The 25,311-nt window shown below is 51.0% G+C and overlaps 1 protein-coding gene across 1 annotated transcript in view; it reads left to right on the forward strand.

Moving 5' to 3' along the window:
- Positions 1-25,311, forward strand: part of LDLRAD4 (low density lipoprotein receptor class A domain containing 4) — a 297,425-nt gene that overhangs the window by 261,722 nt on the left and 10,392 nt on the right. The window contains 1 exon segment of the mRNA XM_024763876.1: positions 14,880-15,031. Coding sequence (XP_024619644.1) covers positions 14,880-15,031 — 152 coding nt within the window.

Raw genomic sequence — 25,311 nt, forward strand, 5'->3', positions numbered from 1 at the left:
TGAAAGGGCCTCCCTTGACCCTGGTGTCAGTTTAGAGCCTCCCTTGACCCTGGTGTCAGTTTTGTGAGGGCACCACCACACAGCCCTGCTGGTGGGGAAGGCAGCTTGGGGGTGCCCTGAGCTGACCACTGGCAGAACGCATGCAGCAGACGTGGAAGCTGTTTCTGGAACTTTCCAGCCAGGACTCTACTTTCCTGGTGTTTGGCTTTCTCAGGCTGGGGAGGCTGGTGAGAGAGCTAGGCCGGTTCATAGGGGTGGACCGATGGCAGCTGCATAATTCTGTCTTTAGAAAGAGTCTGCTTCTGGCAATTGAGTTTTTCCAGAGGCAAAATTAGAATTCTTTCTTCTTTCCTGAGGGACTTTTGGAGTTCTTATTAAGAGTGCTAAATATCCCAGAAATTGTATTCCGACACCATAGCCTCTGTTACCACAAGCTGGTTGGCTGTGCCGTTCTCGTGAGCCCTGACAGCACCGTCCGCCCAAAGGGTGTGATGGGTCAGCACGGTGGGAGGACAGCGGGAAACACCTGCCCTGTGGACCAGGGCTGCCCTCGCAGCATGCCCAGTTTACACATGTGCACACAGCGTGCTGAGCACCACTCTTGAAAATTGTGTTGAGTAGCAATCACTTAGGCCCTGATTCTGCCTTGTTTCCTCTGTGTGGTGTGTACAGGTCACAGATTCTCCGAGCCCCAGTTTGCTAATTTAATCCAAATGAGGAGTTTGGATTGGTCCAAAGTTTCAGAAGCAACCTGGGGGTTTTGTTTAAACGCACGCTCTGGTTGAGCCAGGGTAGGGGTGGTGCCCGAGATCCTGCATTTCTAACCAGCTCCTTGGACCACACTTTGAGTACAAGGCTTAGATGGGTTGTTTTATTTCACCTTCCCAACGGCTGTTTGATGGAGGACTCTTAGCCTCATTTTACGGATGAGGAAATGGGCTTCACAGCTGATAGAGTCAGGTGGCAGGACTGGAACCCAGACTGGGGTCTAACTGCCCTGAATTTATCCACTATAAAGACTTCATACTGCTTTCCATTTTCTTCTGGGTTTGCAAGAGTAGCTGCTGTTCTCACAGGAGTAAAAGCCACTTAGTAGGGAGTAGCTTAGCTGTTGTGAAAATCAATACTGCCATAAACGCAGAATAACAGTAATTTTTTTTTTCCAATAGAGGGAAAAAGTACCATAGTAGCATCAACAGTGTGTAGGTAAACTCCATGGTCTGTTAATATAGGGGTATCGTTGCATGTTAGGAAACTATTTAATTTAGACTGATTTATTTAATAAATGTTTAATCCGCCGTCAGCTTGCTAGCTCTGTCATGCTGCATGACATTTCTACAAAATGAGGGGCGTCAGGTGCTGTGGTCAGAGCACGTATAGGGCATTCACATTGCTATATAAGAACTTCTCTGTGTTGCAGTTTTTTAAGCACTAAGAATACATTAGTGAATTATTCCCTGCTATAGGCTGACGTCCACAAATATCAAATAAACTATTACTGTGTTTTGAGTCTGCAGGAATATAAAGTTTGTGTTCTTTTAAAATCCTCATTCATGACTTTGTCGCAAACTTACTAAAATGTACTGTTTTGTTTTTTAAAGGCCAAATTCCAGGGCTTAAGTTTTATGTGGAAAATTTCATCTCAGGGCAGAATTTTACAGCGTAGTCATAAACCTCAGAGAACGGGAATTTGTAATGGACAGAGGCATCGACTCTTACTGGAGTCGCGTTAACAGGCATACGAGACACGTAAGTGGCTCCAAGGGCCTCTGGCAACATGTAGAGATACAGAATCTTTAACATGGTTTTGCAAGTTAGGGCCTCAAAGGAATACAAGTAAGTCCACAGCGATCTGCTGACCTCCTCCGGTTAGTTTCAGGGCCCTTCATTTGTGATTGGGGATTCTGAGCTCCCAGCCTGCCTCTCGGCAGCCCTTGAACCTTGGACAACATGCTCACCTCCCCGAGCCTCGCTCCTTCCCCTGTAAGGTGGGAATGAGGTGATGTGCCCTGCTTGAAAGTACCTAGAACTGAGCAGTGCCTCTTCCTGAAGGTTTACAGATGCTAATTTGCTATGCAGCCACGTAAAGACATTCCTAACTCTCCAAATGGTGTTTACCTGTGAAAGTCTCTGTGGGACACCCATGGGGTGTGGAACTTGGTGGGGACACAGGAGGCAGGGCCGAGACGCCCATGGTGAGTAAATGGGAAGATTGGACCAGGCTGGACGCCGACCCAGGTTCTCTGTGACAGAGACTCTGGCCTAGCAGAGCAGCTCTTTGCCACCCGAGATTTTCTCTGAAGCTTATGAGCTCTGAGGTAAAATCCCTGCCCTGTGCTGCCTCGTTTGGCGATTCAGGTCACTCCTCTTGTCATGTTTGGATCTTGGCTGGAAGCCAATGCCTGGAGCTTATTCAGTTCCTTAGATCAGCAGTTGTCTGCAGACAGAACCTAGGACGAGTCCACCCGACAGCGAATGCCTGCCTGCCAGTCACGTTCAAGGTCCATACGTTTCCTCCTAAGGACTGTCCACGTGGTGTGTATGTGTCACACGGATCAATGAATGGAGGACCTTTGCAGAGGGAACCTTGGGGATGAAGGCAGAGGCTTTGGTCCTGGTTGCCATCACAGCCCCTCGTGAAAGTGTGTGTCTTAGGTGCCCCTTCCTGGCACCGTCTCCAGGGCCTCGCTGCACATAGGCAGCCTCAGGCAGCTTGGAGACGTTTTGTCACATTAGTGAAATCAGCCCGTCAGAGCACTCATTTTAAAGATGTACATGTACAGTGAGGAGGGAGGAAAGAGTTCTTGGCCGCACGTGGTTTTACACTTTCCTGCTTGTGTGTTTGTGTTCAGCTGAGCACTTTCCCCACACCCTTCTCGCATGGGTGCTGCTGTGTTCTCTGAGTGAAGGGAGAAGAAATCCTGGCACCTGTCAGCTAAAAACATGTTGTCAGGGTCAGCGGGAGTGAGTGACTGTTAGGGCCGGACTGCTGGATCAGGTCAGGCAGTCCTGCGTTCCTCCCGAAGCGTCCTCCTGAGGCCACTGCTTAAAAGGGCAGAGGAACAAAAGTGAAACCAGTTCCTGAGGCTTAGCCCTGCCAGTCTTCACTGAGGCCAAGGAGAGGGGCCAGGCCCGCATCAACCAGGCAGCGAGGCTCACAGGCCAGACCGGCCCTGCTGGGCTCTCCTCGGCCAGGCGCAGCCAGACAGCGTGCACCTGCTCTGGGGTGTGGGTGCCTGCCATCCATAAAGACAAGCCTGTTTAAGTGATTTTTAAACGATTAAACAAAATGCACAAGGAGCTTAATTTAGATAGACTCCCCTGCCTCCAAATGCCCCGTGGTGAGGAAGCCAGCCCAACAAGTGGGTGTGTAAAGGCAGAGGGGGCCCAGCAGCCACCAAAAATGAAAAAATGTTGATTGTTTTGATGCATGAAATATACATCTTAAATAATGTCAGGGCTTTCCTGGTGGCACAGTGGTTGAGAGTCCGCCTGCCGATGCAGGGGACGCGCGTTCATGCCCCGGTCCGGGAGGATCCCACATGCTGCAGAGCGGCTGGGCCCATGAGCCATGGCCTCTGAGCCTGCGCGTCCGGAGCCTGTGCTCCACAATGGGAGAGGCCACAACAGTGAGAGGCCCGCGTACCTCAAAAAAAATAATAATAATAAAAATAAATAAATAAATAATGTTAAACCCCAAAGTGGACTCTTTGCAACCATTTCAACATGCAATTATGTCCCTCAGCAAAGGACAGAACAGGTTTTCAGGTCTCAGATTGATGAAACCCCTACTTTTCAAGAACCAATTCACTTGGGGTCTTATGAACGTCCCTGCCTGAGCTGACCAGAACTGCCGGCCAGGACCTCAGCTGCAGGGACGGGGAGGGTCCTCACCCAGCCTGTGACTGCGAAGAAATCAGGGAAAGTGTAACACAGGGAAGGGAGTTACGTTTTAGGATTTTTGCTCAAGAAAAGTCAGGCTGGGGCTTCCCTGGTGGCGCAATTGTTGAGAGTCCACCTGCCGATGCAGGGGATGCGGGTTCGTGCCCCGGTCCGGGAAGATCCCACATGCCGCAGAGCGGCTGGACCCATGAGCCATGGCCGCCGCTGAGCCTGTGCGTCCGGAGCCTGTGCTCCGCAACAGTGAGGCCACAACAGTGAGAGAGGCCTGTGTACCGCAAAAAAAAAAAAGAAAAGTCAGGCTGTGTTGAGTGACACTTGCAAATGTGTACAACTGTTAATTTTCCTACTGAAATTCCCATTTCTTTTATCCACGTGAAATCTCTGAAAAATCTTCTAGATGATCCTTTTGTACCTTCCCTGCCTGTCCCCAGTAGCTAGAACAGAGGGGTGGTGTCTCTGGCCGACCCGGGACCGGTGGACATCAAGCCCCTGACGGCTGACCATGGGGCGGGGCCGAATTCACTGTCCTGTTTCTCTGCTGGTCGTTCCAACAGAGTTTAGTTTTGCTTTGACCACACGTCCTATGGCCCACGTGCCATCGCTGTTTGCCCTAAATAAGGAAAACAGAGGCTCTTCTGGGCCCTGAGCAGTGCTTGTAGCGGCGTTACTGGGCGGGGGCTGGCCTGATGCCCTTTCCCCCGCAGCCCCAGGGTAGCAGAACCACTGGAGGTATTTTCTGTGCATGAAACAAGCTGTCTAGACTGTGGGGAGAGGGAGAAGTCTCCTCCGGGGACAAGGTCTGTTCTTCTCATTACCTGTGGTTCTTGTAAAGTAACACTGGGTAGTAAGGAGAGTCCTCACTGTATCACTTCTCTGTGGTCTGTTTGTGCTCCCTGAGGCGGGGGTGGGGGGTGGAGAAAGGAGAGAGAGAGAGACGCGTGGCGGGGGAGACTTTGCCAGCTGGGCTGCGGCTGCCAGAGCTTAGCCACAGGGGCCTTACAGCTGCTCTCAGCAGCGAGCGGCCCTGGGGCACGAGGAGCCGGTTGGCCAGGCTCTGGGCTGCGGGAGGGATGCCGTGCTCACGCAGCCAGGGGACCCAACCTGCCAAGGTTAGCGCTCCGTGGGCGCTCTCTCCACTTCTCCAACTCGGCGAGCTTCTAGCGGAGATCAAGGGCAGGAGTGTGGTATTTGACGGGCAGGTTCCCCCTTTTCTGCCTTGTCTGGCCCGAGGGAGGCCAGGCGGCTGGTGCAGGCGGGCCCTTGCTTTGTGTTGTCAGCCTGTCGCCGGGTGGTCAGCTGCCCTGGGGGGCAGGGCGCTCCGAGACCCTGTGACACCCTGCTTCCCGCCACAGTCCTGATTCCTGGGCGGCTGTTGATAATTGGTGGCCATGGCCTGTGGGTGGAGCCACAGCGCTTGAGTCTGGCACCCGGGCTGGGCGCCGATATGATGTGATGAGGTGAGGTGGGGACAGGCAGACAGCCCCCTCCCACTGCGTCAGGGCAGGACCCTTGGCAGAGGACTGATTATGTCCACTGAGCCCCTGGGCAATGGTACCCTGAAGGAAGCCCCATTTAAAAACCTAGTCTTGAAAAAAGGTACATTCCAGACCAGCCGGGGAGGCTGCTCTTGGGCTTGCGGTGGTTCTCAGAGTTTGGTCTGAGGACAGAGCTGAGAAGAGTAGAAACTCTCTCCAGAGAAGCTGGCGTCTGCCTGGAGGGTCTGTCACCCTGGGAGCCCTGCAGGGCTGGCCCTCCTGAGGAAGGTGTGCTCTAGGCTCTTTGGTTCCTGTAGCGGGAGGAGCACCGTGCACACGGTTGTCAGTTTGGAGTTTTGTTTGTTCAGATGCTCTGTGCCTGAGGCTGAAACCTCCCCTGGAAATTCTGTCACTTGCTGCCACACGTGTGGGTTCTGTTTTTTTCACCCTGACTCTTTGAAAACAGCATTTTAAAGGAAAGGTGCATTTCTCAGGATGTGGGGGGTTATTGGGCAGTTTCTCAGGTCAGCAGTGCAGTAACAGTAGAGGTTAGGAAGGGAGAACCGTGACCCTGACAGGGAGAGACGGACAGACAGATGGATGCCAGCTGGGGAGCCCTCAGACGTGACTGCTCTTAACCGTGAACAAGGCGGGGACTTGTGCAGCTGTGTTTCTTCCTGATACACTTTCCTAAATTAATGATGTGGGGGTGGAGGTGAGGGTGGATTTTAAGTGAACGCTGTGGAGGAAATTATGGTTTTATGTATGCATTTTCCCCTATTGATAGCAAAGGGATAGACGTTTAAAAGGTTTGTAATTGCTTAGTCCTCTTCTGTGTTTTCAGAAAATCCTGTCAATCATCTTTGATGGGAACATATTTAACTAAATTTCTTTCTGAAGAGATCATGAAGCTCTAGATTATAAAATGCATGAAGAGCTGTATCGGGCGCCTGCTTGAACCTCAGTAGATTAGAAAGATGCTCTTCTAGCTGGATGGACTCGCATTGCAACTGTCACCGCCTGCCCGCTGGTGCGTCCACGTCCCCCAGCCTTGGCCTGGAGTCAGCAGGTGTGGTGCAGGCACACCTGCCCCAGAGGCCCTGTGCCATCCCTGTGCTCGGCTCCCCTCTCTCCTCCCACAGACAGTAGGTGTCACCTCCCACTTCTATTATCAGGCAAGACATTTTAGGTAAACATATGAATAGAAACAGTAACTTTTATTAACCATGGGGGTCCCGCGGAGTAGTAACAGCATAGCGGGATGGCGGGATGGTGTTTACAGGTAAGAGGCTTTAGCAGAACCTGAGCAGCGCGGAATTTGTCAGCGAGGGTTTGGTGGAGTGCGGTTCTGTGCCAACACTGTCCAGAGCAGGTGGCATTTCTTCCTCGCTTTGTCTGTCACGAGCCCTGAGGTGTGCTGCCTGCCAGGGACCCCGCAACAGAGCGCGATGTGTCCCAGGGTCTCTCCATGCTGGCGCTGGGCCGGGGCTGCAAGTCCGCTCTTAAGGGGCCGTGAGGAGGTGTCTGAAGGAAGCGGAAGCCAGGGTGGCACCGTAGCTGGGGTTTATGGGGGTGGCTCTTTGCCCCTTGTGTTGTTCTGCTTGTCGTAGGATGGATGCGAATAGCCAGCCCACCCCAAGGAAAAGAAAATTCAAAGTATGGAATATGACCATCCTGATGATGGCTCTTAACTGTTTTGCCTTCTGAACTTCAAACTGTGAAGTTATTCATGTAACACAGGCTGAATTTCCCTCCTTGACCACAGTGTTTAATGAGTGTGAATTTTCATTCAGCCGCTAAAGTCTCCAAGAGTATTTTTATACTGAGTTCACAGACTTGAGGCAATTTTAGTCTGTAGACTCCACCCCCTGCTCCCACAGTCTTCCTGCCCCCCACTGCCCCATGTCTATAGGATCTGGGAAAGAATTCACTGGCCTTTAGGAACATCTAGCACTTTACAAGTGTCACAGAGCCGTAAGAGTAAGACACCCCAAGGCTGTCATCACCACACCCATGCCCAGGGGGACAGGGCACAGTTCCTGTGCCCCAGTGGACATGGGGGCCTGGGAGAAGCCACCTGGAGGGCAGCCCTGGGGTCTCCACATCCCTGTAGTTTCCAGCACTTGGGGGAGCGATGGGGGTGCTGCCATGGGGGGTGGGGACAGCAACCCCAGGTCTTGTGACGTCACCGTGTTTTGTGTGATGCCTCCTCTGAGTGAGGCCAAGGTGTCCGCCTGCCCCCCGCCCCATTATCAGGGCTGTAAGGGCATAAACTGTACATCTGGGGCTTCAGAGTAGTTAAATGTTGAGAAGAGGGTGTGTGTGGAGGATGATGCGTTCATTGGGGGACAGGCCTCGTGGAATGGGGGGTCCACCCTCCCGAAAGCAGAAGCGAGTGTCGTGTTGGGAGCCTCAGGCAGCAGAGCCAGGCCCCGTGTTCTTTAAAAATAGCCCAGACACTCGTGCCTCTGGCAGAGTCAGCCCAGCTTCTCCCTGGACGATGTGCTTCTCTTGCTGCTGGAATTCTCCACGCAGCCTGGAGTTTCTTGGAGACGTCTCCATAAAAATAGGGAGATGCCATCATCACCTTGTCCCTGTCACTGTGAGAGATGAAATCAGGGTCTGAGATGTCTTCTTGTGAACTTGAGACGCGATGCTGTAAAACCCCTGGTTGGGTGGCAGTGACTCATCACTACAGCATCATCAGCCTACAGCCCCTGGAAAGCAGGGGGCGTGAACATTTGACTTTGGTCTAAAAGTCTTCCCTTCATGGCCTGCTTTTTGGCGTCCTTCTGCTGACGTCGGTAGTTGTTGGAATCAAGAACTGCCCAGTGGGCTGTGTCCAGACTCCATTTTGAAAATTTGGAAACCCTGAGGGATCCTATTATTTTCTCAGAATGCTATGGTTCCTGTATACTTGTTTTTAATAGTTCTTCCAGAATTCATTCTCTTCTTCCCCTGGCCTCCCCACCCTTCCTTTCCGTGTACCCCCATTGCACATCCCCTCCCCCGCCACATCCTGCGGGGCCGGGGCGCGGGCGGACAGGGCGGGAGAGGCAGCAGGGCCCCACCTGCCACACTTCTGTGTCACCCGGGCCCAGGGCTGGGTGCCCCCTTGGTTCTCGGGAAGCCGTGGTGGGCTCGAGTCTGTTCCATGGGTGCAGCTCTTCAGGGCCTGTTGGGAGTTCCCCGGGGGGCAGGTGACAGGCCTCACCGCACCTTCTGCAGCGCTGTGCACAGCCGGCACCCTGGGCCTCCCGGGCTGGGGGGAAATTGGGGAGAAATGAATGCGGTGTGAGGTGGCGGGTGTGTGTGTGCGCCCGCATGGGGAAACTGCTCCTGAGGAGGGCAGTGGTCTCAGAGGACGCGGGGAGCCCTAACTGCAGTCCAGGGAGTGGCTGGGCTTCGGGCCCCAGAAGCCCCGCAACGTCTGTGGTTGAGACCAGAAGTGAGAAATCTGGAGACGGATACCGTGACGAACAGGTGTGCTGAATTTCATCCGATTCTTGCATTCAAAAGTGGGGAATGCAGGGCTTTGTTTTTGTTTTTTAATGTGAAGCTTCTTCTACTTGTCCTGTGGAAGTTATTTTCTTGAGAAGGTGTAAAATCAGGCCGTTGGCGACAGAGCCACGTCCGGGGGGCTGGTAAACACTTTGGGGCTGAGTGCCTCTGAGCCGTCTCCACAGCGGGGTGGCAGGAGGGGGAGGGGGGCTCAGGAATCGTGAAGGAAGAGGGGACAGGAGTCACTCATCTGTCACTGTTACTACAGAATGTATGTGGGGGTAGCAGCTGGCTTTGGGGGTCTCTGAGCCCCTTCCCACCTACCATCCCAGCTTCAGATGTCCTGCCACGTGTGGTCTTTACAGTTCGCCTTTTATGAGGTGTTTTTAGTAGGATGTTCCTGCTTAAAGTGAAGGAGACCGTGGAAGGACAGGGGTGCCCACACACCCCCTGCTAAGCTTGGAGGGGCTGTTGGTAGCACAGGACCTGGGTCTGGATGACACCATGCTTCTCCCCAGGAACCATCTCTGTTTCCTCCAGTTTTCACTCTGGACCACTCTTGGGCGGGGGAGGGGGAGTATGTGTAGCCCCAAAGAGAGTAAAGCCTCGCACTTTCCAGTCGTTAGCGTTTGAAAAAGCAGTCTGTTTTCATGGACTGGTTCACCCAGAGTTCAAAGTGAAGGGCTTCTGTCACCCAGGGCTGCCGGCCTCAGCTAGTGGCGCCCTGGGGGCCGGTTCCTGCCATCCTGTGCAACCTGCCACACTTCTGTGTCACCCGGGCCCAGGGCTGGGTGCCCCCTTGGTTCTCGGGAAGCCGTGGTGGGCTCGAGTCTGTTCCATGGGTGCAGCTCTTCAGGGCCTGTTGGGAGTTCCCCGGGGGGCAGGTGACAGGCCTCACCGCACCTTCTGCAGCGCTGTGCACAGCCGGCACCCTGGGCCTCCCGGGCTGGGGGGAAATTGGGGAGAAATGAATGCGGTGTGAGGTGGCGGGTGTGTGTGTGCGCCCGCATGGGGAAACTGCTCCTGAGGAGGGCAGTGGTCTCAGAGGACGCGGGGAGCCCTAACTGCAGTCCAGGGAGTGGCTGGGCTTCGGGCCCCAGAAGCCCCGCAACGTCTGTGGTTGAGACCAGAAGTGAGAAATCTGGAGACGGATACCGTGACGAACAGGTGTGCTGAATTTCATCCGATTCTTGCATTCAAAAGTGGGGAATGCAGGGCTTTGTTTTTGTTTTTTAATGTGAAGCTTCTTCTACTTGTCCTGTGGAAGTTATTTTCTTGAGAAGGTGTAAAATCAGGCCGTTGGCGACAGAGCCACGTCCGGGGGGCTGGTAAACACTTTGGGGCTGAGTGCCTCTGAGCCGTCTCCACAGCGGGGTGGCAGGAGGGGGAGGGGGGCTCAGGAATCGTGAAGGAAGAGGGGACAGGAGTCACTCATCTGTCACTGTTACTACAGAATGTATGTGGGGGTAGCAGCTGGCTTTGGGGGTCTCTGAGCCCCTTCCCACCTACCATCCCAGCTTCAGATGTCCTGCCACGTGTGGTCTTTACAGTTCGCCTTTTATGAGGTGTTTTTAGTAGGATGTTCCTGCTTAAAGTGAAGGAGACCGTGGAAGGACAGGGGTGCCCACACACCCCCTGCTAAGCTTGGAGGGGCTGTTGGTAGCACAGGACCTGGGTCTGGATGACACCATGCTTCTCCCCAGGAACCATCTCTGTTTCCTCCAGTTTTCACTCTGGACCACTCTTGGGCGGGGGAGGGGGAGTATGTGTAGCCCCAAAGAGAGTAAAGCCTCGCACTTTCCAGTCGTTAGCGTTTGAAAAAGCAGTCTGTTTTCATGGACTGGTTCACCCAGAGTTCAAAGTGAAGGGCTTCTGTCACCCAGGGCTGCCGGCCTCAGCTAGTGGCGCCCTGGGGGCCGGTTCCTGCCATCCTGTGCCCGGGCCCCCAGGAGCTGCTCTGAGCACATCTCGAGTCCCGGCGTTAGCGTTTGTACTAGAGGGCCTGTCATCAGTCCGTGTGGACCACCCGTCCTCCAACTGTGGCCACAGGACTCCCAGGAACCCCAAGACCCTCCCGGGGGTCAGTGAGGCAGGACCTCCTCCTTGTACCTCAGCCACATGTCCCGCCGGTGCAGGTGAAGCAGAGGGGAGGCCACTGGGAGTAAAGAGGTGAGCACTGTGTAAAGTGTGGCAATGGGAAGTTATTTTGTAACGTGTTAACATGTGGTGAGTTCATTTTTTAATGAATAAATATTTAACATCTTCAAGTTTTAATTTCAAATACGGTAAAGACTGGTAGACATCATCCACACAGAGCTCTTTGGGGTAATTGGTCATGTTGGGGTACAGAGCAGCCCTGGGACCAAAGCCCTTGAGGGCGGCTGATCTCCGAGCAGGAGGGAGGGCCTGGGGAAGAAGCTCTGCCAGTCTGGACACGTGGGGACGGGGGGACACTTCTGGTGCTGGCGCCTCAGCAGGGACGCAGCAGGGCCCAGGGCACAGGGCACGCTGACCACAGCCTGAGAGTAGGTGGTTCCCTTTGAAAGAAAGGTGGGAGCTTCTATACAGTTTCCCACAGCTGAAGTCTGTCTTACCCTTGTTTGTGCTGAACTTTTTAGTTTGATATTAGATCAGAAGATTCATGCCTATCAGACAATATAAAGGGTTCTACATGCTGTCTCAGACCAGAAGAAATAAAATCCAGAGCAGGTAAAGATCTGAACAGAAAAATCTTGGAAGAAAAATATTTTTAGAATACTGGAGAGAAGACCTTCCTAATCAATGGGAAGCTTAGAAGCCATAAAGGAAAAAGATTGCGACAATATTTGATGACATAAAAATAAAAAAAATTTATATCATCTACAGAGAAACTCACACCAAAGTTTAAAGAAGTGACAGACCAGGAGAAAATATTTGCAACGCATGTAGCAGATAAAGATTTATAGCCATAATATGTAAAGACTGCTTACAAATAAAATAAATGAGAAAACTACAAATAAACTAATATTATGAAAAAGAAAAATACAAATTTACCAGTAATCATAGGGAAAGATCACAATCACTAGTAACCAGGGAAATACAAATTAAAACAAGATACGTGTTTTTGCCCATCAGATTAGTACACGTGGAAAGGACCGAGGGTCTGGGACCATGAGGCAGGAGACACCCTGCCCTCTCCTTGACAAGAGGAGCATTTACAAGGTTGTATCCGTTTTTGGAATTTTTTCATAGGGATGCTTACAAATGTGGGTCACACACAATCTTTTGGTCATGGTAGAAAAAAAAACAAAACCCAACCACCTAACACCCATCGCTTGGAGAATGCAAGTCCCAGTGTTCTGTGTTTAGGAACCGGCAGCACCACAGGGGAATGATGTTGGTTCACGTATTTTCTTGTTTAAAGGTGTCTGTGATGTATTGAGTGGAAAAAAGAACAATATATTTGTACAGTGATTCCATTCATTAAAAAGAAGAAAGCCCTTATTCAACAGGCAACACACAGATACACACAACGGGTGAATTGTGCCCCGGACGGCGTGGGCGTGGGGGTCGCAGTGAGAGCTGCCGGCCTGTGCAGGGGAACTTATACATTATACACTATTTCCATCTATGTTCTTTGAATTTTAAAGAAGTCTTCATTATTTTTATAATAAAAATGCTTTTCAAATGAAACACATATATACCCCCAAATGTGCATAGAATTATGAAAATGTAATTTGATTGTTTTGCTGCAAATGGTCATCTGCATAGCCTTCCATATTCAGGAAAAGATGACCTAGAATGACATCCTCCCAGTGAAGAATTAACACGCAAAGATGTGTGCGGGGCCCCTCGTCGTAATCGTCATCCAAAAAGCAAAGCAGTTTTCTTAAGAAGAGGAAACATTTGTCAATTCCAGGGCACGATTTAACCTGAAAGGCAAGTTTTGAATACTCTGCTGTTCATTCACAAAATAAAAATAAAAGTTGGTAAAACAAAGCATTATTTTGGGTTCAGTCTTCATGCTGCATTAGTCGCCCTTGACTCCCTGCTTCCTATCTGCTTGTCCCTGGAGCAGGGGTCCGTGGGTTGGTGGCTCACCCTCCATACATCTCCTGAGATGCCCCCTTGTGCTTGGCAGCCAGGGTGGGCCTCACCCCTGCCTGCGGGAGCCGTCCTCTAGGTGGGCACCTGTGCAGTGGGCTCCAGAGTCTGTCCTCAGTCCACCTCTTCATGATGACGCTGGGCCCACCCATGCCTGATGCCAGGAACACAAGGTGATGAAAGCAGGTCCCTCATCACTTACGCACACAGCCTCATCCTGTGTCGTCGATGACGAGGTTTGGGGTCCAGATGCGTGGGCACCTTGTGACACAGGGTGTCCTGGACACAGGACAGTTGTCTGCAAAGGCAGGGGGTTGTGAAGACGTGTTTCTCCCTCACAGGTGTGTCACACACCCCATAGCGCATGAGGATAAACGAGGTCACGCTGGTATCTGTACTCCAGCTGCAAAGTCCCAGCCTAGACCCTCCGACAGAGAGTGATTTCAGTTTCCAGGAGACTCCACCTTGAAGATTCTGATCGTCCCTGGGAGGTACTTGGGTGGCTCCCTGGGGGCTTCCTCCCCAGAGGAAGTACAAGCGCAGTCTCCTGCCCATCAGTCACGAGGCCTCTGGGCGTCCAGAGAAGAAAACTATGGTGGGGAGCCTAACATGTGGGCCCAGCGGCCCCGCCCCTCCTGCTGCTGGGGCTTTGCCTCCAGCACCTGCTCAGCCTCCAGCCAGGGGTGCGTCCACACCTGCCTGGGCCCTGCTGCTCCCCACGGGGGGCTGTGGGGTCCTCAGGCCTCACACTCACCTGTTCTGCAGCGCACCCCCTCCCCTGCCTGGGGCCACTGGCCTTTCCACCTGGTCCAGCAGGCATGTTTGTCAGTCTTTGTCCATCAGGTGTGCGGGGTGGAGGATGGCTCCACAGGACAGGACACAGTGGGACCCAGGAAGACCCTCCCTCTACCCCAACGGGGTGGATGTGGGGCGGCACCCAGCCCCTGCCTGCGTTGCGCAGGTGTGAGCCTGCACTTGAGAGCAGTGTACCCACTGGCCGGTGGCCTGAGCCCTGCTGCAGCAAGAGGGTGTGCCGTGCGTGCACGTGTGTGTGCCCGTGTCCACACGTGTGTGCGTCCCAGGCAGCACCACCGCAGACAGGGCTGTCCCCCTCTTGCCCTTCCTGCACTGTGCCCGCCCCCTGCACAGCCACCTCCGTTCCAAGTGTGGGGAGAACAGGGCAGCACTCGGCCCGGCGGGAGCGGGAAGTCTGGACTGACCTTGGCCCTGGGCTCCACTTCCCCTGAGAAGCCGAGGGCTGGCACCCTCTCCTCGAACTGCCCGTGAAGGTGCCCAGTGGGGAGCACGTGGTAGCGGTTTAGACGGGCTTCTGTAACGGTGTGGTCAGAACCCAGTGGTGCCACAGGACTGGAGACCATGGAGATGCGTCTCCTCAATCACCTCCCCTGGTGGGGCCTTCTCAGAGCGGAGCTGGGGCTCTTTGTCAGCGTCTTTTCCCTCCAGTGTGCTACACGGCCCCTGCGTGGAGGTGCTTTGGGAATCATACTTTCCACCCCCCTGGGGGTTGGGGGATCTGGCAGGGATGGGGCCCCAGAGCTTCTTGTGTCCCAGGAGATGGCACCCAGGAGCTGCCTGCCCTGGGGAAGGTCCCTGTGTGGTGGCTGCCCATGCTGTGCACACGGGGCTGGACCTGGTGTCCTGTGTGACGCCAGCCCATCACAGCGCAGCCCTTCAGGAGGTCCCATGGGGCCAGTGGGACACGCTCGACCAGGCCTTTCTCAGGACAGAACCGCAAAGATGAGGTCTGTCCATGCAGCTGGGCCTCCCTCCATCATCTGCTAGCCACACAGTGGGGCTCTCGGGTAGCAGGCCTGGGGGAAGTCGTTTCTGTCCCAGGAGGGTCTGGGGAGCAGGGTGGCCCTGGGCCTGGCTGACGCACTCTCCTCTTCGTCACAGCGGAGCTGGAGTTCGCCCAGGTGGTCGTCGTGGTGGTGGTGGTCACGGTGATGGTCGTGGTTGTCGTCTGCCTGCTGAACCACTACAGAGTCTCCACCCGGTCCTTTATCCACCACCCGGGGCAGGGCCGGAGGCAGGACCGGCCGCAGCCGGTAAGTGTGGGCTGAGTGGGGCCGGGAGCCTGGGTGCAGGATGGCCCTGAGCTCAGCGTGTGAATCCCACACACAGAAAGCCCAGTCCGGGGGCCCAACCGTGAGGCCAGTCCCCCACCCCCCCCATGCTCTGAACTCTATGGACTGTGCAGTCCCTGCCCTTTCACATCTGGCTTCCTTCCCTCAGTGTCATACGTGTGAATTCCATCCATGCTGGGACATGGTCCAGGGTCAGCGATGCCTCCTGCATCCCCACCTACGCCCATGAGACGGGGGCTCAGCGGGGCAGGACAGGGAGGGGGTTGGACCCTCTGGGGCACAAGGGTGGGCAGGTTGTGTGGGCCTCACAGAACAGCAAGGCTCTTCAGGTTGGTTTAAAAAAAAAAAATTCCTAGCTACTTCCTGCCCTGAATCACCACCCTCTTCTGGGAAATAAAACACTGATATTACTGCTCTATGATCTAACGCAGGAGCCCAGGGGCCATGGAAGGTTCAGGTCCAAGCTGGCTTTGCTGTCTGTGGTTCCAGTGGCTGTCAGTGAGAGCTTGGGGACACTGAGTTTAAACAATTGTATATTCTTGGCTTCTGTGGTGGATGGAGGAGGCTGAATCCCCAAGCATGTTGGGACCAGGGCTGCCTGGTGACTGGCCTAGGGAGGCTGACCTGAGTGTGGGGGCAGCTGTCCTGGGGTGACCCCCTCACACTTCATCGGGGACAAAGTCGCTTGGCTAGCCTTCGGGTCTGCTGTCCCCATGGGTAGAGCTGAGGTTTGCCCAGTGTCCTGTGTCCATGGCAGGCAGAGCTGGGGGGAAGGGTGAGGCTGCTGTGTGCCGCCCCCAGACCCACAGGGACGAGATGGGTGCTGGGGGCTGCAGCTCAGCCCTGAGGAAGACGCTCTCTCCCTCTGGCTTCCCCTCATCCTCCGCTGTGCCCTCCCTGCTGTTTCCTCCGTGCAGCCCGGCCCGTGCAGGGCAGGCGTGTCCCGAGGCTTGGGTTTTCCTTCTGATAAAATGGGAGTGTGGATACTGCTCACCGAGGTTTCACAAACTCATGATGTACTTTTACACGGTGACCAGAGACAGTTTAGGCGCAGGCCAGACCTCCATTTCATGTCTAGTCCAGAGGAGAAGCCTCTCTCTCCTGGACAGGGACATAGATCCAGATCCCAGGAGCACTGGGGGTCACTGCCTGAGAACGTGCCCCCCACCGGGCTGGGCTTCTTGCCTCTTAAGTATCTCCTCCTTGCTCTCGATTTCTAAAAGATGCTGCTTCCCTTCATCACGCTCTGGGAGAGCAGTGTGATCCTTTCTTTCATACTCATTGTTCCTGTCCAGGGGACCTTCAGCAATGTGGGGAGATGTTTTTGGCTGTCATAGCTTGGGAACGGTGTTGCAGTGATGCTCTGAACGTCCTCAGCTTATGGGGCGGCCCTGCCCTCCTCCCCGGGGGCCCTTCAGCATGAGACGGGGATGCTGTTAATACACGTGGATCTCATGGTAGGCTCAGGGGCGTCAGCAGAGTGAAGAGAGCCTTTGCTGACAGCTCGGTGGGGGTGGGAGGTGTCCACAGGGAACCTGCCCCATCAGACGGTTTTGGTCTGGGCTCTGCCTTCCTTTGCTCACTCTGTCAATCAGTGGATATGAGCCTGGCACCCACCAGACAAGGAAGAAATGATGCAGCGAGCCCCAGCCTCCCCCCATCAGCAGCGCCCACCTGGCTTGGTGGTATTTTCTCAATCTCGGGGGAGGCCAAGGGGTCTCCAGGGGCCATTTGTGTGTGGGGAGGGGTGTACATCAGGAGGCCGTAAACTGTAGAAGGGTGTGGGGTGGAGCAGCTTCAAGGTGCCTTTCTGGGTGGCCCCCTGCCCCGCTCCCAGCATCCAACCAGCCTCCTCCCGAGGGGCTTAGAGGGGCAGGCTGCCCGTGGCCTCGTGTGGTTTGTGCTCTCCTAGGGAGAAGGTGGCCGAGGCTGGAGGTGCCTGGGGTCGCCGTTGTCAGGGTGGTTCCGTGTCTGCTGTCAGAGCATGCCAGGAGCTGCTGTGCCTGCTGTTTGGCAGCTGGTGGGTGTGGGGTGCCCCCTGCCGGCCTCACCGTGGATGAGCATCCATGGCTCTGAGCCTATGCGTTGCTGGGACCCCCACACTTCTGGGGGCCTTTTGGCCCGTTTGTTCCAGAACTGTGTGAGGTCTCCATGACCATGTTAGTAAAAAGTGTGTTTATTTTAAACTGCTGTGAGAAGGGCTGGGCATCTAATTAGTCAGCTTCTAGGTGATCTGGCTTAACACTATTGGTTAAGGTTACTTTTATATATTTCCTATGGAAGACTTGATAGTCAAGATGGAAAAATATAGGACAGTAGTTGGGATTTTTTTTTTTTTTTTTTTGGCTGTGTCGGGTCTCAGTTGCGGCACACAGGGATCTTCGTTGCGGCACGCAGGCTTCTCTAGTTGTGACACGTGGGCTCTAGAGTACGTGGGCTCTACAGTTGTGGTGCACTGGCTTAGTTGCCCCACAGCATGTGGGATCTTAGTTCCCTGTCCAGGGATCAAACCCATGTTCCCTGTGTTGGAAGGCGGATTCTTAACTACTGGACCACCAGGGAAGTCCCTGGCTTTTGTTCTTGAGAAAGAGGCTGAACATGTAGATGTTCTGATGTGGTTGAGGAAACCTGACTCCCTCTCTGCACTAACGGGCTTTCCCTGGTTCCCAGGGAGAGTCCTCTGGAAAAAGGTGGGTTGGACCAGTTGCCCCTTTGGGCCCAGCTTGCTCTGATTCGGGGGGTTTGCTTTGTGCAGTCACAGCCCCTTCCTCATGTGGCCCCTTGCCACCTCCATTGCCTGTGGGCGGACACACTTCTCTGCCAAGGGAGGGACGGATGGAGTCTGTGTTGGCCGAGGCCAGTCAGCCTGCATCACCACAGCGTCCCTGAGACGCCATTCCAGGGGAGCAGGGCGATGGGATGGACCGGCCCTGAATTTGGTGGAAGCAGCCACTTCTGGATGAAAATGAAAAAGAGTGATCCGCTTCAGTTAAGTTACAACAAAAGTAAATGCTTAAATAGTGGCAGCAGCAGTGAGTGGGTTTGTGATAAAAAGCTGTACGTGTTCTTTCTGAGGGAGCCTTGCCTTAGTGTTTAGAGCCTGGCTTATGTGAGTTCGGCACTTTGAGACTGTCTAGGTTTCTTTTCATCATCTTAGACCACCAAGTAATAGGAAAACAATAAAAGGGCATAAATATTCCAGACACAGCCCTGAGAGATGTTCACACACGTCGCTGGAGCCTTTCTTTCCTGAGCCAGGGGAGGCCCGCATGGCCTTTTCTGACAGCCTTGCCTGTAGGCCACCCCGCAGGGCCCACCAACCTGCCTGGACAGCAGGCAAGGCGGAGGTGGCCGCCCATCTACTAGGAACAGCAGAAGGATGGGAACGTTCTACTTAGTTTGAATCATATAAAATTGTGGGTGTTCAGCCATTTTGACCTATAAAAGCAGCAATTTCAATTTTAAAAATTAACAAAAGGAGTCACATCAGGCATTTTTCTTCATGACCAAATGCTGCAGGAATTAAATCAATTGTAAACGTGCAGTGCCCGGCCTCCCTGGAACCAGAGCAGCGCCTGGCGGGCAGTGGGTGCACCAGCCCCGCGGGGAGGGACGGGTCTGTGGTGCAGAAACTCAGGTATGGGGGAAGTCCAGGCCCAAAGACCCTCCCTGCAGATGGCCAGACCTGGGCGAGAGTGTGGCCAGTGTGTGTGTGGTTCCCCCCGCAGGGTGTTTTGACAAAACTTGATCCAACTTGAAAAAACTGGGAGATTTCACGTAAAAATAGAAATTTACATCTTTCCTTGAAAAGTGAGCATATCAGCCACACTGGCCTGTGTTCCTGCTTGGCTCCCCCAGGCCAGGGCTGCCAAGCAGCCTGTGCTCACCTTCCGCTGTGGTCCCAGCCCCTGCACGGGCCTCAGAGGTGGGCCGGTTTGCACAGAGGTGATTGTTTTTGGAGCAAACATTCTTCTGCATTCATGCCTCTACCACAAAGGTGAAAACAGAGATGGACCAAGGGGGCCACTGGCTTCCGAAAAATGGGGAAACTTCTTTGTGGAAGTAAAGATCATTCCTATGAGATGAGTGGTTCGGCCAGGTGAGGTGGGTCTGGGTCACAGGACGGTGTGTCCCGGGCCTGCTGACCAGTCCCGTGCTCGGAGCAGGGCCCTTCTCTCTGTGATGGGGTCTGGGCTCCTCCCCACTGGCCCGGACGCCTTGCGAACCAGGGCCGGCAGTTCCGTGCAGGTGTGTCCTGGGGCCCCACACAGCTCACTCCCACTGTGGCTGAGAGCCCGGCAACTGCGCACCTGCCTAGTCTCATTTCTACCTACTTCAGCCTGTGTTAGGAAAGCATTTCTAAAACGATAGGAAGGAACCATTTTCAGGAAGGCGCAAAAAATGAGCTGAGGGCCTGCCTGATAATGCAGGTGGAGCAGGCGAGTCTGTGACAGTCTGAGTGTAGCATCGGCTGGTCCAGGGCACAGGCTCCCTGCGAGCAGGTGGATTCTTGCTGCACTGTGAGACTGGGGGGGTTGCTGCCCACCTTGTTTCATGAGCATTTCCAAGTGTCCAGGGGCCACGGGCAGCAGGTCAGGCCTCCTTTAAGCATCAAGCATGGGATCCTACTGTCTACCTCCTGTTTGTCTCAGCAGGAGCGGGGCGTTTGCAGACTGGCCATTTAAAAGGTTTTACCCTTGAAGCATTAGAAGATAAACAATTTTAACAGCTTGAAATGAGAATGTCTCCTTCTGAAGTAAGAGAAAGGAGGCCAAGTTGCTGGCGAAAATTGGATAAGGATCCTGGGCCATAGCTGTTACACAGCAGAATCTCCAAGATCTTTAAAGCTAGTAACTTAGATCATCCTTCTGCTGTTGATGTTGCTCAGAAGAGTTTTAAAATTACCTTCAAAGCTTACAGGTCATTTTTAGTAAAATTTTCAAGAGACATTTTAAAAAAATTCTCAATGTTGGCAAGCCTTCCTCTTTTTAACTTTGTTCTCTGAGGCTGGGTTTGATTTTTGGTACCAGCCAAAATTCATTTAGATGTAGCTCATCAAGTTACTGATACAATGTTGGTGCAAAGTCAAGTGTGACCATTAGTAAGGCTGATGTTGTTTACGCTGCAAGCTGATGGTGCAGAGAAAGGCCAGGAAGGACCCAGGAAGGGGGAGGTGGACAGAGGGCCTGGTCTGTGTTGTTAAGGCTCTTGCGATGAGGATGTGTTCATGCATTACTTTTGCAATTAAAAGACACACTATGCTCACATAAACTGATGCTGAAGACAGTTTCAATAACATTCTGAGCATCTGTAATCCATAGACTCCCAAGGTAACGTATTTCAACACAGTTGGTATTGTGACAAAGGTATGCTAAAATCAGATTTTTTAATAAAATTGATAAAAAATTTTATAAACAATTTTTAGTAACCTTCTAAATAGGCATTAGCATTAATAATCTAATGGTAAAGTTTGTTTTGTTTTTACTTAGTCCTTAAAAACTGGTGTGGTTTGTTCTGGGGGGAAAAAAAGCTCTCTAAATTACCCTAATTCTGAGAGGCCCTTGCTGGGGAGGTGTACAGGGCCATCAGAGACTGCATGGGAGGTAGCTGGGATCCGGCTCTGTTACTCCCCTACCAACTCCGAGACCGCGGGGAAGGCACTTGGCTTGTGACCCTCACGCGTGAAGGAGGCTCACAGTGTGTGGTTCCACGTCGCCCTGAGCTTTCTGATTCCAGGCTGCTTTCTCTTGAAGCCTGACTGCTCACTCTCCCCCACCACCAACCCCCGGAGGCATCACATTTCTCCTTTTCTGCTTGCTCTTGGGGGCCTGTAGGCCTCCCTGAGCCATTGATTGTTGTGGAAATATAAAGGATTCCCTTTCTTTTCTTCCCAGCAGAACTTGCTTCTTGATTTGTCTTTCTCTTAAGGGACGTGCCCTAGATTGAGTAGAGTTGGGAGGGAAATAGTCTTGAGAAGTCTGATGATGGAATCCCAAGGAGGATAAAGGGGAAATGCTGGAGAGACGAATCATTGGCATCTAAGCTGTTACTGCTGTCAAGGGTGGAAAAGTGAGAACTACTAAAGCATCTGGATGGTGGAAAGGTTGCCTGGGAAAAGGGAAGAAACAAGAGAAAAGTGATTTTATCAGAAGGAAAAGATGTTGCTGAATATCCAAACATCATTTTTACCTATGCTTTGAAATTCACCCTGGGAAAGGGAGTAAAATCGATTTTCAAATATTTGAGGCCATATGATATGTTCATTCACTGGGAGGAACCCTTGGGTAGAAGCCAAAATATCCAGCAATGGCCTTGCTTTACACAAACTGACCATGTCACCTCCAGTGAGTCGTACACCCTCCTTGGGCTTCAGTTTCCTCCCATCCAAAATGAGGTAGAACTGGCTTAGATCAGAGACCTTTCAGATTGTTTCTGACCCCTCTGACCAAATGTGTAGGAAACACATTTTACATCACAATCCACAATATTCACATGAAACTGAGGCAGAACTTTCACCAAACAGTACTTAAAATGTACTCAAGATGTTTTCTGTCTGTTTTATCTCTGGAATGCTGGCTGTGACCCACCTAAATTGATTTTCCAGCTCTCTAAGAGGCTGCAGCTCACAGTTTGAAAAACACTATATTGGGTCTTTCCAGTCCCCAAATCTGATGATCCCTGTGGTCCTTTGTGTGTGGAAAGGAGAGTTTAGCAGCTGAGAGCTAAACCAAGAAAGTTCAGAGCATGGGGTGGTCTCACATGTGGTGCCCAAGGACCCAAGGCAGCAAGCAGGCTTCAGCCGCAGCTCACAGCAGAAGCCTGTGACTCATGGTCACAGATGACTCTCTTTCAACGCTCTAAGCATTGTATCCTTTGGGTGGAAAAAGATCTAAGTGATACAGAAATAAAGACTATAAGAGTACTATGAGCAATTGTATATCAACAAATTGAATAACCCAGATGAAATGGAAAGATTCCTAGAAACACACCCTACTAAGACCAACTCATGAAGAAATAGAAAATATGAATAGATCTGTAACTAGTAAGGAGATTAAATCAATAATCAAAAACCTCCCAACAAAGGAAATTCCTAGACTAGATGGCTTCACTGGTGAATTCTACAAAACATTTAAAGAACTGACACCAGTCCTTTTCAGATTCTTCCCCAAAATTGAAAAGGATGGAACACCTTCTAACTCATTTTATAAGGCCAGCATTACTCCAATACCAAAGCCCCAGACAAAGACACAACAGGAAAAGAAAAACCAAAGACCAATATCCCATATGAATACTGATGCAAAAATCCTCAACAAAATACTAGTAAACTGAATTCAGCAGCATAATAAAAGGATTATACACCATGACCAAGTGGGGTTTATTCCTGGAATACAAGGATGGTTCCACATTATAAAATCAATCAATGTAATGCACCTCATTAACAGAATGAAAGGAAAAAAACTACATGATCATCTCATCGATGCAGAAAAAGTATCTGACAGAATTCAACACACTTTCATAATAAAAACATTCAACAAACTAAGATAAAAAGAAACTACCTCAACATAATAAAGGTCATCTATGAAAAGCCCACAGCGAACATCATACTCAATGGTGAAAGAAAGACTGAAAGCTTTCCCTCTCAGATCAGGAAAAAGGCAAGGATGCAGGCATGCTTTCACCACTTCCATCTAACATAGTATTTATTATAAGTTTTAGCTAGAGCAACAAGGCAAGAAAAGGTATTCTGTTAGAAAGGAAAAAAAGTAAAATTATCTCTCTTTGTAGATGACATGATCTTATGTGTAGAAAATCCTAAATATTCCAAATTAACTAATAAACAAAAAGCTCCACTAGAACTAATAAATTCAGCAAAGTTGCAGGACACAAAGTCAGCCCCCTAAAATCAGTTGCATTTCTTTACACTTACAATGATCAATCCAAAAAGAAATTAAGAAAACAGTTCAATTTACAATAGTATCAAATAGAATAAAATACTTAGGAGTAAACTTAACCAAGGATATGAAGGGTTTGTACACTGACAACTATACAGCGTTGCTGAAAGAAATTAGACACAAATAAATGGAAGACATCTTGTGTTCATGGACCTGAAGACTTGATCCTGTTAAGATGTCAGTACTACCCAAAGCAATCTACAAAATCAGTGTAATCCCTGTCAAAATCCCAATGATGTTTTTCTGCAGAAATAGAAAAGCCCATCCTAAAATTCATGTGCTATCACAAGGAACCCCCATCCCCACCTACAGCCAAAATAATATTGAAAAAGAATAACAAAGTTGGAAGTTTCGCACGTCTTGATTTCAAAATTTACTACAAAGCTACAATAACAAAACAGTGTGGTGTCAGCATAAAGACAAACATTTAGACCAACAGGATAGAATAGAGAGCCCAGAAATAAACTCTCCCATGTATGGTCAAATGATTTTCAACAAGGGTGCCAAGACCATTCAAGCAAAAAGGACAGTCTTTTAAAAAACGGTGTTGGGAAAACTGGATATTCACTACAAAACAATGACATTGAACCCTTATCTGCTACCATATACAAAAAATTAATTCAAAATGTATCAAAACCTAAATGTAAGAACTAAAACTATTAAACTCTTAAACAGTAGGGCAAAAGATTCATGACACTGGATTTGGCAATGATATCTTGGATCTGAAACTAAAAGCACAAGCAACCAAAGAAAAAAATAGGTAAATTGGACTTCAAAAATTAAAAACTTAAACTTGTCAAAGGACACTATCAAGAGACTGAAAAGGCAACTCATAGAATGGGAGAAAATATTTGCAAATCAGGTATCTGATGAAGGATTAATATCCAAAAAATATAAAGAACATTTACAACTCAGCAACAAAGTAAGTGAACCTAATTTTAAAATAGGCAAAGGACCTGAGTAGGTATTTCTCCAAGGAAGATATATACAGATGGCCAATAAGCACATGAGAAGAGCTCAGATCACTAATTGTGATGGTTAATTTTATGTGTCAACTTGACTGAGCTAAGCAATGTGTCTATGGGAGTAATTCCGGAAGAGATTACCATTTGACTCAGTAGACGGAGTGAAGAAAATCTGCCCTCACCAATGTGGGTGAGCATGATCCAACCCCTTGAAGGCCTGAGTAAAAAAAAAAAAAAATGGAGGAAGGGAAGTTCTTTCTCTCTTTTCTTGATCTGGGATGTCGATTTTCTCCTGCCTTTGGACATCAGAGCTCCTGGTTTTTGGGTCTTCAGAGTCCAAGACATACCAGTGGACACCCCTCCCACAGTTCTCAGCCCTTCGTATTTGGACTGAATTATACCACTGGCTTTTCTGGGTCTCCATCTTGCGCAGAGCAGATTGTGGGACTTCTCTGCCTCCAGAAACAGGCAGCCAATTCCTATAATCAATCAATCAATCTCCTATTGGTTCTGTTTCTCTGGAGAACCCTGACTTAATACACTAATCATACACAAATCAAAACCATAGTGAGAGGGGCTTCCCTGGTTGCACCGTGGTTAAGAATCCACCTGCCAATGCAGGGGACACGGGTTCGAGCCCTGGGCCGGGAAGATCCCACATGCCGCGGAGCAACTAAGCCCGTCCACCACAACTACTCAGCCTGCACTCAGGAGCCCGTGAGCCACAACTACTGAAGCCCACATGCTTAGAGCCCATGCTCCGCAACAAGAGAAGCCACCACAGTAAGAAGCCCGCAAACTGCAACGAAGAGTAGTCCCCGCCCGCCACAACTAGAGAAAGCCCGCTCTTAGCAACAAAGACCCAACTCAGCCAAAAATTAATTTTTAAAAAAACCATAGTGAGATGCCACATCACACCCACTGGAGTGACTATTAGCAAAAAACCAGAAAATAACCAGTGTTGGCAAGGATGTGATGAAATTAGAACCGAAATGGTACCACTGCTATGGAAAACAGTAGTGGTTCCCCCCCACCCCAAATTAAACATAGAATTACCGTATGATCCAGAAATTCTACTTCTGGGTGTATCCTCAAAAGAATGAAAAGCAGAGGTATTTATACACCCCTGTTCATAGCAGCATTATTCATGATAGCCAAAAAGGGGAAACCACCAAGATAACTATGAATGACAAAATACGGTATGTACCTGAAATGGAGTATATTAGCCTTAAAAAGGAATGAGATGCTGACACAGGCTGCAACATGGATGAATCTTAAAGACATTATGCTCAGTGAAATAAGGACAGTATTGTATGATTCCACT

The sequence above is a fragment of the Neophocaena asiaeorientalis genome, unplaced genomic scaffold (assembly GCF_003031525.2).
Source record: "Neophocaena asiaeorientalis asiaeorientalis breed wild unplaced genomic scaffold, Neophocaena_asiaeorientalis_V1.1 scaffold110, whole genome shotgun sequence".
Taxonomy (NCBI): domain Eukaryota; kingdom Metazoa; phylum Chordata; class Mammalia; order Artiodactyla; family Phocoenidae; genus Neophocaena; species Neophocaena asiaeorientalis.